General features: G+C 44.7%; 1 protein-coding gene across 1 annotated transcript in view; it reads left to right on the top strand.

The window, feature by feature from the left end:
* F13A1 (coagulation factor XIII A chain) overlaps positions 1–14,942 on the top strand; it is an 85,165-nt gene that overhangs the window by 29,583 nt on the left and 40,640 nt on the right. The window contains exons 4-6 of the mRNA XM_056854154.1: positions 2,301–2,552; positions 4,423–4,541; positions 8,258–8,365. Of these exons, the coding sequence (XP_056710132.1) occupies positions 2,301–2,552; positions 4,423–4,541; positions 8,258–8,365 (479 nt within the window). The remainder of the gene's footprint in view (positions 1–2,300; positions 2,553–4,422; positions 4,542–8,257; positions 8,366–14,942) is intronic.

Below are 14,942 nucleotides of genomic sequence, written 5' to 3'. Positions count from 1 at the left end.
TGGATGCAAACTCTCCCTTCCCTTCCCTTTGCAGCATGCCGATCCGCACACTTTCCCAAGATTTCCATAGTTCCTTTGTTCAGTTCTTTTACCAAGTTGGGGATGCACAGGATGCATGGGGGGGGGGGAGGAGGGAGACCCAGAGCAGACTGGCCGCCCCTCCTCAAAAGGGTGATGGGAGTTTTGCCTTGGATTTGCCACTCTCAGGATGCACATTTTCCCCAGCCGAATTCTCAGAACTCAACAATAAGCCCACAAAGCAGAGTTTTGAGAGTTTGAATGGGGAAATGTACATCTAAAGAGTGGCAAACCCAAGGCAAAACCTCCCATGCATAAATGGCCAAACACTCTCCCTTCCCTATGCAGCATGCCAATCCGTCCTGCCTTGGAGGGATGCTGTCCCTTGGGCGCGATCCCCTAAACATAACCCCTCCCCCGCAAGCAAAGCCGTGGCACTCACTCTCTGAAGAACAAAGAGCGCGATCTGCAGCAGCTATGTGCCGCCCGGCATTCCTATGAAGAGGAAACACACTCATCTCTGGTGGGAAGATTTCTGCGGAGGTGGAATGGCGGCCTGCGATACTTGCCGGAACACAAAACTCCCCTTGTCCAATCACTGTTCGCATGCCAGGGAGGGAGGAGAAATTTGCCTGCATAGGCGGGGAGAATACATCTGACCTCAGGAAGTTTTTCATGGAGATCTGCGCCAAAAACCGCGTAGCAAAAGGGAAGAATGGACCAAAACAGGTTTGACTTGATGCGGTGATGAAACGGTTTTTTTCCACAAATTCGAATAGTCATGAAAAATAAAAAATTAGCAGCGTCGCAAAACAAAAGTGAAACCGCTTCAAACCTCCATGAATAAATGACCTTAGTGTACCTTACCAAAGTCTTTATTGATTTGGCTCCCCCCCTTCTTGTTCTGCTTCTTTTGAAGTTCTCTCTCTTCTGTTTCCATGCCCCAGATATTCTAGATAATATGGAAGGTTTCTTGGGTTATGACATCCAAGACCTGAAGAACCAAAATGCATTAGTCAAGACAGAAAGAAACACATTGACTATTGATTAAAACCATATTAAGGAGGGCAAGCTTAGGTTTTTGTTGGTGCCAGATCTAACCTTTAGATTCCATTTTGAATGTCAAGATTAAGTTCCTGAACTTTTGTTTTTGAAAGAGATCAATCTCCTGCTAGGCAGTACTCAACCATTGCTAGCACCCAGCTCAGGTACAGCAATTACTATCTGTTGTGTAGTTTGGTGTAGGCAAGGAGACAACACAATGTGGGATTCTTAAACACAAAGTTTTATTCTTCTGTCCTTCTTAAAAGCTGGTGTTCTACCTTCTTTCTTTCCTCCTCTTCCCTACTTTCAGTATTGAGGGCTCTAGGTATGCCTCTCTATTGGGACACATTTCAAAACATCAACAGTGAAACAAAGTACAAATATTAAAACACAATACTATCCTACGGTAAAATTCTGATTTGCAAACCTCTCCACCTATCTACCCATAAGGAAGCACAGATTCCCAGGCTACCTTAATCTGTAGCAAACTACAAACTACATGCCAAATGACATTCCTTTCTCGTGTGATGTGCAAAAGGTATTGAAACTGTTGATAGGGTTGCCAGCTCCGGATTGGGAAATACCTGGAGATTTTTGGGGCAGAGTCTGAGGAGGAAGAGGCTTGGGGAGAGGCTTCAATGCCATAGAGTCCAATTGCCAAAGCAGCCATTTTCTCCAGGTGAACTGATCTCTATCGGCTGGAGATCAGTTGTAATAGTGGGAGATCTCCAGCTTATATCTGGAAGTTGGCAACCCTAACTGTTGAAGAGGCCAGGGCATGTGAGCAATTTTATTAATGGACGTTCTGGTATATGGTGTGTTTTGTCCACCTGAAATCTAGGGGGAGTGGTAGAATTCAACAAGCTGTCCAGAGCTTGTTGAATTCTTCTCTTGTTTTATCCTGTCTCTTGTACTTCCTCTCTTCTAGAAGGTCTGTCTGCTATTGAAATGCTTACAGTTAGTTATTGCTTCTTGTGATCTGGTAGTTGCAATAAATATTGTAGAATGCAACTCTACAGGTTGGTATGATGGCTTGAAATCTTCGTTATCTGGAATGGTCCAAAAGGGCCTGCCATGCTCTGAAGACTGGGATTAGATGGCCTTTCTGTGATTTATTCCCATTCTCTGTGAACAGCAACAAATTCTACCAGGATGAGATAAAATATATTAAGAAGTTATTTATTGACTCTGTTACACTCATTCATGGGACTGTTTCCTTCCTCTTTCCTCTGTTGCAGGGCGATATCCCCAACAAAACAAAGGCACATACATTCGAATTCCTTTGGTTAGAGAGCTGGAAAGTGGGAAATGGGGAGCTAAGATCACCCACAGCGAAAACAACTATGTCGGCCTGACCATCTTGTCAGCACCAGACTGCATTGTGGGAAAGTTCCGCATGTATGTCGCTGTCTTGACTCCATATGGCATTCTTAGGACAAGACGAAATCCAGATACCGATACATACATACTTTTCAACCCCTGGTGTGCAGGTAAGGCGCATGATGCAACATGTCTGGCTTATCTAAGGTGACTTCCACATGGTGACAATTCTTGGTGGTTACCTTGTTGCTGGTTAAATGCAAAGGCCAGCAGGGCTTAGGCGTGGTGGGTTTCCCTGCACTTTCCCAGCCCCAGTCGATCAGAGAAGCCATTCCCATTGCACCATAGGGAATTATTTTGGGATATTTCTAAAATCTAGAACTGACAGATTTCTGTACTGTTATAATGCTATATTGCTATGTTAGTAACCAATACTCCCCCCCAAGCCGTCCCATGGCACGGGGGGAGAAGGCTGTTGCAGGGAACTGTGTGTATATAAGTGCAATCAAGTTGCATCTAACTTATGGGGACCCTATGAATTAATGACTTCCAAAATGTCCTATCATTAACACCTAGGGTTGCCAACCTCCAGGTACTAGTTGGAGATCTGCTGTTACAAATGATCTCCAGCCGACAGAGATCAGTTCCCCTGGAGAAAATGGCCGCTTTGGCAATTGGGCTCTATAGCATTGAAGTCCCTCTCCTCCTCAAGCCCTGTCCTCCTCAGGCTGCACCCCAAAAACCTCCTGCAGAAGGTCCCAGATTCTTCTGGCATGCAGAAGGTCCCAGGTTCTATCCCCGGCATCTCCAGTTAAAGGGACTAGGCAAGTGGATGAGGTGAAAGACCTCTACCTGAGACCCTGGAGAGCTGCTGTCAGTCTGAGTAGACAGTACTGACTTTGATGGACCAAGGGTCTGATTCGGTATAAGGCAGCTTCATGTGACAGAGATCAGTTCCCCTAGAGAAAATGGCTGCTTTGGCAATTGGAATCTATGGCATTGAAGACCCTCCCCTCCCCAAACCCTGCCCTCCTCAGGCTCCACCCCCCCCAAATCTCCAGGTGTTTCCCAACCCAGAGCTAGCAACGTTAGTTCCAACCTCTTCTTTGAACTAGGCTCCTCCCTAGACGACAGCTATGCTGTAGTTAATGCACATTAGGAGGAGAGCCTGCCACGTGATACAGGTTCACCACCAGTACTCTTACAGCGAGTGGATCTGCTTGGCTGCAGTGGATGTGCCAGCTAAGAGGGACCCCATTTTTTATGAGAGACTGGGACCCTCCTAGCCCACAGTTTGACTCATGGGTAAGCAGCCCACATTGAACTGCTTGTTTTGAGCATTTTGCTGCTGCTGCCGCTGCTTCTATTTGCAAGCATGAACCTCAAAGACCAGCAAGGGTCCTTCCTGGCCAAAGCAGTAGAATGAACACAGGCCCTCTCTGATTATCAGGAAGCAACCAACCCGCTCTCCTAAAGCTTCCCTAGCCCCCTGCCTGGAGCCAAGTCTTCCTTCCCACAACAAGGAAGCAAAATGCTCTTTAAAAGCTTGCCTTTCATGTACAAATGGAAGGATTACTTCTCAGCCTCCAGCTCAGTTCTCCAGCCAGTCTTTTAAAGCCCAGGGCAGGTTTCGCCTTTAAATCTTTTGACATTGAGCCACTCTCCATACCCTTAAGAAGTTCGAAATTGTTCTTTGAGCTGCGATGCAGATGCCTAATTGCATCACTGTGCTCAGACTTTTCAACTTAGCCATGCAGAATCATAAAATGCTTGATAAGAGGTGACATTTTAATCATGCTTTACGGATCCTGCTCAAAATAGTTAGGAGTCGCCATCCTTTTTTTGCTTTTTACGTTGAAGAATGCCTGGCTTCCAATTACAGAGATTGTGTGGGGAGAGAGGGTATCCTACTGCTATGCAAGATGAACAAAAGACATCCTTTTCATTATCGTTATATCATTCTGCAGTATTAAAATCTGACATCTATTATAAGCCAAGCGTCTGTATTAACAAGACTTTATAAACAACATTTTGATGCAGAGGATGCTGTGTTTCTGGATGATGAACAGCAACGGCAAGAGTACGTCCTGAATGACCTTGGAGTTATTTTCTATGGAGATCCTGACAATATAAGATCCAGGAGCTGGAATTATGGTCAGGTGAGTCCTTCCAAATGGAACAGCCTGACGTTCTGTCCCAAACCTAAAACCATCTACACTGGGAAATGAACACTATCGCTGAATGTGGAGAACTGGGCTAGTCTAATGCTTATAAACTGAAGTATTATGCAGCCTTGCAATGAACAGTGTCTGAAGAGAGAGCAGATATATGAGCACAATTTTTAAGATTGGGGTGCTTGGCGGCAACCCTTGACCCAGTTGCTTAGGAATTGTCCTGTTAAGTTTGACAGGATTCTTGAAGAATAAGGGCTTGCAAATTTTGACCCCGCATCTCAGTCCTACACTCTACTGCATTTGGACCTCTTTACACATTGTTTTAAAGTGCACATCCAAGAATCTTGTTGGTCTCTATGGTGCTACTGGACTGGAATCTAGCTGTTCTACTGCAGACCCACACAACTATTCTCTGAAAATAGCTACAAATAAAGGATCTTGCATCAGATGAGTAATGTCAGTCAACTCTTGCCTATGAAAGCTTGTGCCATAGTAAATTTGTTCATCTTTAAAGACTACATGACTCTATTGTTTGTGCTCCAGCTGACAAATATGGCCACTTTCTCTAGGTTTAGAGCTCAGCAGTGGATTTGAATCCCAGTGGTAAAAGCACCATTTCCTAAAGATCCATTTCCAGCAATCTATTTTTGTTCTGGGGTTGTTTACAGAAGTACCACCAACGAGATGTGTGGGACAGTCCCTAGAATAAACGCTCAGCTTTTTGAAGTGATCATGTTTCAGAAGCAGCTCCTTTGGGAAAGGGTTGACCTCCACTGTGAACTCAGGTTTGCACTATGGGATTATAATCCATTATTTAGTAATGAGCTTCTGTTCTGTTACAAAAAAGGGGGGATGACAAAAGGTAATGCAGTTATAGGGACAGAGCCAAAGGAAACGAATGATGATAAATGTACAGTGTTCAATCTGGATGTGATTGCGTTACATGGTTCAGCATCATGGCACTATGTTAAGTAATCAGTCACGTGATCAACTTATTGTTGCTGTTTTGACCAATGAGTATTTTCAAACAGAGTCGAAGTTGAGTGCAAAAGGAAAAGACTTCATAGGTGTTTGTTCCAACTTGCAACAGAAATATAATTTTGTCATTTGTTTACCACCAATTAGAGAGGCTCATAATTGAATTCATGTGCCTCTGCCACCATCTAGCAATTGTTTTCCAAGAGACGGTGTCATTTTTTGGTTGCTATGCAATTTCTCCTGAGCAAATTGGACTGTATCACAGGGCAAGCTCTTTGGTAATGAATTTGGCTCTGTTTAGGCCTCTGTTCTGCCCCCTATTTATTCATGTCCTTGTTGTCACTGGATCCCAGCATTTAGAGCCCTTTATTAGAGTTCATTCTCAAAGGAGACAGTTTCAGGTCACTACTGGCTGATGTGGGTCTCTTTGCAAGACATGCTAACTCTGGTCCAACACTTACCAAGAGATAGTGCAACTAGTAAGCTAACTGAATAATATTTAAATTCCGTGTGGCAGACAAGAGAATTTAGAATAAGATTTCATTTAAGCCAGGGTTTGCCACAGGTCTGAACCTCTCAGTATATCTTTATAATGTTAGAGTACAGCACTGAACCATATGACTTCAGTGGAACATTTGAGATAAATAACCAACCTTCTGGAGACTACCATCTGAATTCCAAATGGCTGCTTTTATATAATGTGCATTAAGGATTGCCAGGCATGACCTGGCAACTGGCAGGAGAACTCTGTGGTTCAACCAGAGTTTTAAGTGAATGCTAGAGCGTCACCCTGCACGATGATGTCATTTCCGGGTTGCTCCAGAAGTGATGCCATTGTGCCAGGAATGCTTACCACATGCCACATTTCACCTGGGCATTTTCTCCCAGCACCCAGTTGTACCAGAAGTGATGTCATTGTGACAGAAATGCTGATCATCCCCCTCCCAATTTCACCTAGGCAGTTTCTCCCAGCACTCAGCTGAGTGGTGGTGGGCAACAGGAGTTGGATGCAGGAGATCTCCTGTCCCCAGTGGGAAATTGGCAAGCCTAACAGCCCATTCCTGAGCTGACAGCGTGCGGAGTCGGTGGGGAAGAGGTGCAGTGGCGCCTCTTCCTAAGCCGACTCGCGCACATCGCGGGAAAGAAAAAAGCCTTTTCAAGGCTTTTTTTGTTTTCTACGAGGCTAAAAGTCCCATTGAAAACAGTGAGGCTATACCTGCTCAAAAGCAGGCACAGCAACGCTGTTCCCGCTGGTGGCGGCCAGGGCCGAAATAGGATAGGAAGCCTCCTAACCGGCGGCTCCTCCCCCCGAAATGCCCCCCTGCACCAGCACGGCCTCTCTACGCTATGGCCTGTGCCACGGAGAGGCGAGGCGCGGTCCCGTGGCGCTCAGCCGCCGGTGGGACTGGCCTCCCCACCAGGGTAAGTGTGTGTAATCACGCGATTACATGCACTTATGCTGGTGGCGGGGTCATGCTGCCTCCTAAGAGGTTTCGTGCCCCTCCCCCAGGAATGGGCTGTATGTGAATCAGATTTGTTTAATAAAAACCAGAAAACAGTCATTTGTGAGTGCTACTGAAAGAGATTTTTTAGAGATTAACTTTGAGATTGTAAAACATAATTGAAGTATAGTGGTCTGGTTTAGCTGGATTAAAGTTTCAGAACAACTCGAGATCCACTAAGGAACTAGTTTGATAGGTCATAGAATCAGCATTGCTGACAGATGGCCATCTAGCCTCTGCTTAAAAACCTCCAGGTAAGGAGTGCTTAGGGAGCCCCGTGGTGCAGAGTGGTAAGCCGCAGTACTGCAGTCCAAGCTCTGCTCACGACCTGAGTTCGATGCCAACGGAAGTCGGGTTCAGGTAGCCGGCTCAAGGTTGACTCAGCCTTCCATCCTTCCGAGGTCGGTAAAATGAGGACCCAGCTTGCTGGGGGTAAAGGGAAGATGACTGGGGAAGGCACTGGCAAACCACCCCGTAAACAAAGTCTGCCTAGAAAATGTCGGGATGGGACGTCACCCCATGGGTCAGGAATGACCCCGTGCTTGCACAGGGGACCTTTACCTTTAAGGAGTGCTTACCACCTCCTGAGGAAGCCTATTCCACTGAGGAACCACTCTGTTAGAAAATTCTTCCTAATGTCTAGATGGAAACTTGTTCTCTTCCTTGTCGGGTTCCTTGCCTTGCAGGATTCTCTCATTTGCATTGGCCAGGAATAAATGCCCTCTGGCGCCACCTGCAGGCACAGGGCTCTTTGGCCTCCTTCGGGGGCTATTTAGCTGTTGGGGTGGGGCCTTGAAAGCCCATTTGCTGCTGCCTCTGATGGAATCAGGAGCCATGTCATGGCCACTACCATTGGCACGGACTGGGCCCAGTTGAGTAGCGCTGGTGGGAAGGATGGTGGCCGGGCATGCCCCAGCCACTGGGCAAGCCCTGGCCTCTGGACATAAATCTTCATGATATCTTCAAAAATCTTCAAGTAAAAATGTGAAGAAGAGTGTTCTGCCTTGAAACAGAAAGATTACCGTGTACGTGTGTTGGGGTGTCTGTGAAGATATATATATATATATATATGTATATGTATGTATGTGTATATATAGGTCTAGGTAGGTTTTTTTTAGCATTTGCTGCCTATGTTTTATCTTTTGAGAAAATGAACATTCATGCCCTGTTTGCTGTGTAGTTTGAATCAGAGTACTTTTCCTCTTTCCACCCTTTATTTAGTTTGAAGAGGGCGTTTTGGATGCTTGCCTGTACCTGATGGACAGAGCAAAACTGGATCTGTCTGGCCGAGGAAATCCTGTCAAAATCAGCCGGGTTGGCTCTGCGGTGGTAAGGCAATAGAACTGTGCAAGAGGAGGATCCACAAGGACTTGCAGAGGGCATCTAGTTTTCCCTCATTATTCAGCTGCCCGCACTGTGTCATCCTTCCTTCTCCCTGCCAACCTCTCCTCTTTGCTTCACTCCAACGCACCCAACAACCTTTTAATGTAAACCCTCCCCTTCAGCTTCTCTCCCTTTCCCTGCTTCCTTCTTCCTTCCATCTTTTACCTTTTGCAGTCTCTGTCACTCACACTCCTTTGACTGACAGAAACCAAGGCTTGGAAGGCTCAGCAATACTGTTGTTGTTACCTAGCAGCCTCTAAAATGGCCATCAACACCTCACAGGATCTTAATGGGCATCTGTTAGAGAGTTAGAGAGGTTCCTTCTCTTATTTTGGGATTCTTTAAAAAAAAACACCATTTTTTTTAAGATTTCAGATTTTTCTGCAAATTGGGGACTTCCCTCAGATTTGTAGAAACACCCCCTATTTCCCCTGGCTCCACGGTGTAGGTTTTTTGATCCACAGTCTACAGCCTGATTCAGAATGGGATAAAATAAGAGAAGAACCCGCAAGGACTTGCAGGGGGAACATCTCATTTCCCCTTCCCCACTATTTTCTCTATCCCTTTCCAGGAAGCATCCATAGTCTTTCCCTTTTCCATCTTCCAGTGCCAGCCTCTGGGTTAGGCTCAGTTGCATGGTGCAGGCTGCCAGGCCGGTTCCATTTGCACAGTGGGGAACCCACCAGGACTTGCAGGGCATGCCTCACTTTCCCCTGTATCCCCCTCACCACACTATTTCCTCTTGCCCTCCCTCTAGCAGCCACCATATCCTCATCTTTCCCTTCTTTCTTCTCTCCTTTACACCCACAACCAACCAGCCTTTTATCTGCCCCCATCTTTAGCTATATTTATTATTTCTTTAGGGGAGGGGCTGTGGCTCAGTGGTAGAGCATCTGCTTGGCATGCAGAAGGCCCCAGGTTCAATCCCCGGCATCTCCAGTTAAAGGGACTAGGCAAGTAGATGATGTGAAAGACCTCTGCCTGAGACCCTGGAGAGCTGCTGCCGGTCTGAGTAGACAGTACTGACTTTCATGGACCAAGGGTCTGATTCAGTATAAGGCAGCTTCATGTGTTCATATGTACTTCATTTATAACCTGCCTTTCCCTCCTGTGGTGACCCAAAGCAACTTACATTGTTCTCCTCCCCTCCATTTTATCCTTACAACAACCCTGTGAGGTAGAGAGAATGCTGAGTATGAGACTGGCCCAAGGTCATCTCTTTATGAAGGAGTAGAATTTCAAACCTGGGTCTCCCAGATACTAGTCTGATACTCTCACTACTACATCACAATGCCTTTCAAACGGTGGCTGCTGTCAAATAGTAGTGAGTTGCCAAATGGTTGCTACTGGACAAAGGTAAGTCATGTGGCAGTGAGTCACCTGTTGGTTGCTGTCCACTGAGTCCTTCCTACAAGGCAAGTGGGAGAGAAGCATGGATGTACTGGGAGGCCAAAATAGTCCTAGAAAGGGCCATGCCCCCCTCAACCTGTCTATTAGAGACAGAAATTAGATATATTGATAACTATGTGTTGCTTACTGGTATATTATTTAGTATATTCGGCTAGTGGTGTATGGAATGTGCTTTTGTTACAGAGCTTCTATTGGCAATCAGTTTAAGCTGGCCTACCTTAGGTGCCAAAACTTAAGAAGCTGTTTTATATAGAACATAATCATATTAAGCAGCAGCTTGGGTCAGATGCCACAATAAACCCATTTGAAAATGCCACAAAATATCTTCTCTCATTTGAACAGACAGAAAGGAGAATGTGGTTTTACCAAAGAGTTTCCAGCAATTCCTAGAGAGGCACAACTTCACTTCCGGGTTTTCCTGGAAATGACATCACACCATTGGCCTGATGGCCATTTTTTTAAAAAAAATAAGCAACAATTTCTCCTGCCTTTGCTCCAGGAAACAGGAGCTGGGAGTGAGGGATGCCCCACCTCCACTACAGGACTAGCAACACTGTGTGTGAGGCAGAAAATCTATAAGGCCAAAATATTTTAGGACAAATTTTGATCATGAAGACCTTTGGCAATACAATACTGAGCTGAGATACACCCTTCAAGTCCATTGATGTCAAACTTGGAAGGCTATAACTCTGTTAGGATTGCTCTGTGGGACTCCTAACCCATGTGGATCATTAAATAATGATGTTTTTAAGCACACCCTCCAATGTACATTCTGAGGCAAGCCTCCTCACCTTGCCCAATAGGTCTGATCCAAGCTACAATGTTAGTTTTTCCATAGGGAATGTGAATTTGAATATGGAGATATGCTGCACTTTGGAAAAAATGCTGATAATGTGGTATTAAATCCAGAAGACTTCTTATGACGTTACAGCATTTGCAGGGTATTTCCACAGCCTTCCTTTGATTTCCCAAAGCTACCTGTAATTTGGTTTGTGATTGGTTTCGGTGGCAAAGTTTGTACATATCAGTGTCCACTTTTGCTAATGAGGAGCCTTTTTTGTTCCAACATACCTTCCACAGCAGCTAAAGGTCTAATCCTGAAACCCCTTTGGGCCTGCTGCTGAATCCTTATCTCATTCTATCCTAAGGGTTCACAGGAAGTCGATTTTTCTAATTAGAAACCAGTAGTTAATCCGGCCAAACGCTTTTCAATGAGAGATGTGATTTATCTGGCAAGAACTCAGCAGCTCTGCATTAACATAATTAAAAGGTACAGAGCAAAGGAACATTTCTACAGAGTCTCCGCTGATTTTGTTCAGATTGCTGGGAGGAAAAATATTGCTCACTAATAGCTATCTGTTCAATCATTAGTCAGCAAAAAGTCTCACTTCGTACAACCTTTCCTCAAGCAAACTTCTCAACGAGCAAAATCTTTCTCACTTTCATGATGGGCAAACCCCAGTTGCCCTATTTTTCTTCACATGCCACTTACTTAAGAAAAATTCTTCTAAAAGGATTGCAAAGGGGTGAAATTGGAACAAATAACAGAAGTTTGATGACAATTTCTCTTGTAAAATAGGTCAGTGTTTTTTTTTTTCCTCTAGGATATCTTCCTTTTCTAGTAAACACTGATCATTTGAGGCGAATTTAGAGTCGCCATCCTCCAGGTAGCGGCTGGAGATGTCCTGCTATTACTGCTGACCTCCAGCCGATAGAGATCAGTTCACCTGAAGAAAATGGCCGCTTTGGCAATTGGACTCTATGGCATGAAGTCCATCCCCTTCCCAAACCCCATCCTCTTCAGGCTGTGCCCCAAAAACATCCTGCCGGTGGCAAAGAGAGACCTGGCAACCCTAAGCAAATTGCACTATCGTTCTGAGGTGGTGGTGAAACTGACAGAACTGGATTTTGGGTTTTGGTGGTAACTCTCATGATTTCCAGAAGTCAGAAGTGTGCAACATTCACAAGACTGGTTCTCAGTATTTGTATTTTGCTCCCATCAGATCAGAATATTCCACAAAATCCGAAACAGGGTTACTCCCTTCTAAATCCACCCAATCAATGGATTTAGGAGGCTGTAACTCAGTTTAAGATTGCACTCTAGCACCCTAAACACAGAGCATGATATATCAATGGAATCCATAATCTGTATACATCAGTGAGTACTGAAATTCCTCAAACAACAAACATGGATATGATACATATAAGACATTTAAAGAAGAAAACATCCTGGCCCATGAAGCTGTATAATAACTGCCTTCCTGGAATGCGCCTTCCCTGGAGGTTTTTAAGCAGAGGCTAGATGGCCATCTGTCAGCATTGCTGATTCTATGACCTTAGGCAGTTCATGAGAGGGAGGGCATCTTGGCTATCTTCTGGGCATGGAGTAGGGGTCGCTGGAGGTGTGTGGGGGAGGTAGTTGTGAAATGCCTGCATTGTGCAGGGGGTTGGACTAGATGACCCTTGTGGTCCCTTCCAACTCTATGATTCTATGCCTAAAGTGTAGGCAAACAAGCAAAAAAAGTTACTATATGCACAGAGATTGCCATAAATAAATAAACATTCTGTAAAAAAAAAAAATCAGAAAAGTCATTCTTCATCTGAGTTATGGTTATTGGTTTCATAACTCTTCTACAGTTCTTAAAAAGATTTGATTGAAATGGATTTTGGGGCGGCTTTTGTAATCAATATCAATATCTTGATGTTGTATATTTATAATATTCATATTTTTTTCACATTGATTGATACATCATGCATGACTTGCAAATTACACTGATGTATTGTCCTCCACATTTTGGCATTTAGAGCATTATTCTTCTTATAACGTATACCTTTAGACATAGTTTTTCTTTTATACTGCTTTTGTTTGTTATTCAAAGGAGGCATGCCCCCCCTTTGTTGTGTTCTCTTTATTCCAAAACATAATTCTCTCCACTGCTCAGTTGTACCTGATGCTTTGGCTTGGCTCTCTCCATGTTCAGCTTTTGCATCAGTCTTCAGCAAAATGATCCCCTTTCTCCACAAAATGTCATTCTTCTTTTTTATCTTTACAGAGAAGAAGCTGGAACTTCCTTTGCTAACTAATGCTTCCGTTTTCGTCTTATTCCAGATTATAGATTTGCTTATTTCATTCCCTTTCTGAGTCTACAGTTTATTGATCTTTCTACCCTAGATTTATCAGAGTGAGCCAATTGCATTTCCATGCAGCTTGCAAGAAACTAGCAGTTCAGCTGGTGTAACACCCCAGTCCTGCTGTAGCTTTGCTTGGTCTCTTTATTGGTTTTTGCAGACAAACACTTCATTGCTGATCCGCCTATTGCATCTGCCGCTTGCTACCTTGCTAGCCTAAATATAGATTTTGAACTCATAATTTGTTTTATTTTTGGCTTTCAACTCCACCTTGGGAAATTCCTGGAGATTTGGGAGTGGTGCTTAGGGAAAGCAGAATTTGGGGAAGGAAGGGCACTCCGGGATTTGATGCCACATGGCGTCCACTGCCTGAAGTTGCCATTTACTCCAGGAGAATTGATTTCTGTAATCTGGAGATTACTTGTAATTCTAGGAGTACTCCAGGCCCCACTTGGAAGTGGGTAACTCTAGTTTTAGGGTTAATTAGAATAATCTGTGAAGCACTGCAGAGCTACTGAGAAGTAATATTCATCCCCGGTATCTCAATCTTTGATTGCTGGATCATTCCCCCCCCCCCAGTGCAAAACATAAAAGCTAATAGCTCTTCCTTGGAATCAATAACATGAGGAGCCAGAGTTTTGCATTCTCTGGATCCATTTTTTTCCTCCATTTGGGCCCAGGATTGCCAGTTCCTTCCTGGCCACCAGCAGGGGATCGGAGGGGGATAGGCTTGCCAGATCCAGGTTGGGAAACTTCTGGGGGTTTGGACAGTGGGGTACAATGCCACAGAGTCCTCCCTTCAGAGCATCCATTTTCTCCAGGGGAACTGATCTCTGCAGTCTGGAGTTATGCTGTAATTCTGGTGGATCCCCAGATCCCACCTGGAGGCTGGCTTCCCTATTTGAGCCTCTGGGGTAGGGTTGCCAACCTCCAGGTACTAGCTGGAGATCTCCTGCTATTACAACTGATCTCCAGCTGATAGAGATCAGTTCACCTGGAGAAAATGGCCGCTTTGGCCATTGGACTCTATGGCATTGAAGTCCTGCCCCTCCCCAAACCCTGCCCTCCTCAGGCTCCGCCCCAAAAATCTCCCGCCAGTGGAGAAGAGGGACTTGGCAACCCTTATTGGCATCTCTTGCCCTCTGTTGGGCAAAACAAGGCAGTCTTTTTCTTCACTAGCTTGCCTATTTGCTGTACAAATTAGGTTTTTTATTTCATTTTCCCTCTTTGCTATATAACATTGCTTGTGAAAAACTGCTCAGAGACTTATAGTTCCTTTAGAAACTAGCACAATTTTACTGAGAAAAGCACACTCATCTCTTTTAAGCTCACACCTAAGATGTTCCAGTGCTTCAGTTATTACCTCAAGCAAGGCAAGTCTTTCAGTAGTAGAGAGGTGCTTGCGTGCAGAGGGTCCCAGGTTCAATCTTTGGTATCTCCAGTTGAAATGATCCGGTAGTAGGTAATATGCAAGACTTCTTCCTCAGACCCTGGAGAGCTGCTGTCCGTTAGTGTAGAAAATACTGACCTGGATAGACTAATGGTCTGATTCAGTAGAAGGTAGCTTCACATGTTCATATATGGTCTGCTTTCTTCAACATGAATGCAAAGAACACCACCATTCCCTTCAATCGGGCAAGCATGTGTAGCAGAATTATGCTCAGTGTTCTGAATTATGCCCACTGGCCTTCACTACTCTTTTGGTCTCCTGAATTAATATTTCTCTTGACCAGTGGGATGTAATGCTTGGAGTGTCGTGTCTCTCAGATACTAGTTCAGGTTCAAACACTTGCCCTTTGTGAAGCTTGCTGGGCACCCTCGGACCAGTCCTCTCTGAGCCTCACCTACCTCACAGGATTGTCATGAGGATAAAACAAGGAAGGGAGAACATGTAATGTCACTCTGAGCTCCTGGAAGGAAGGGCATGGAAAAATGCTAGATAGATTGATTTAGAGGATTTCTAATTTTTAAAAACTTGCATATA

This window comes from Euleptes europaea, chromosome 8 (genome assembly GCF_029931775.1).
Source record: "Euleptes europaea isolate rEulEur1 chromosome 8, rEulEur1.hap1, whole genome shotgun sequence".
Taxonomy (NCBI): Eukaryota; Metazoa; Chordata; class Lepidosauria; order Squamata; family Sphaerodactylidae; genus Euleptes; species Euleptes europaea.
This window is presented reverse-complemented; position numbering and strand designations above follow the sequence as displayed.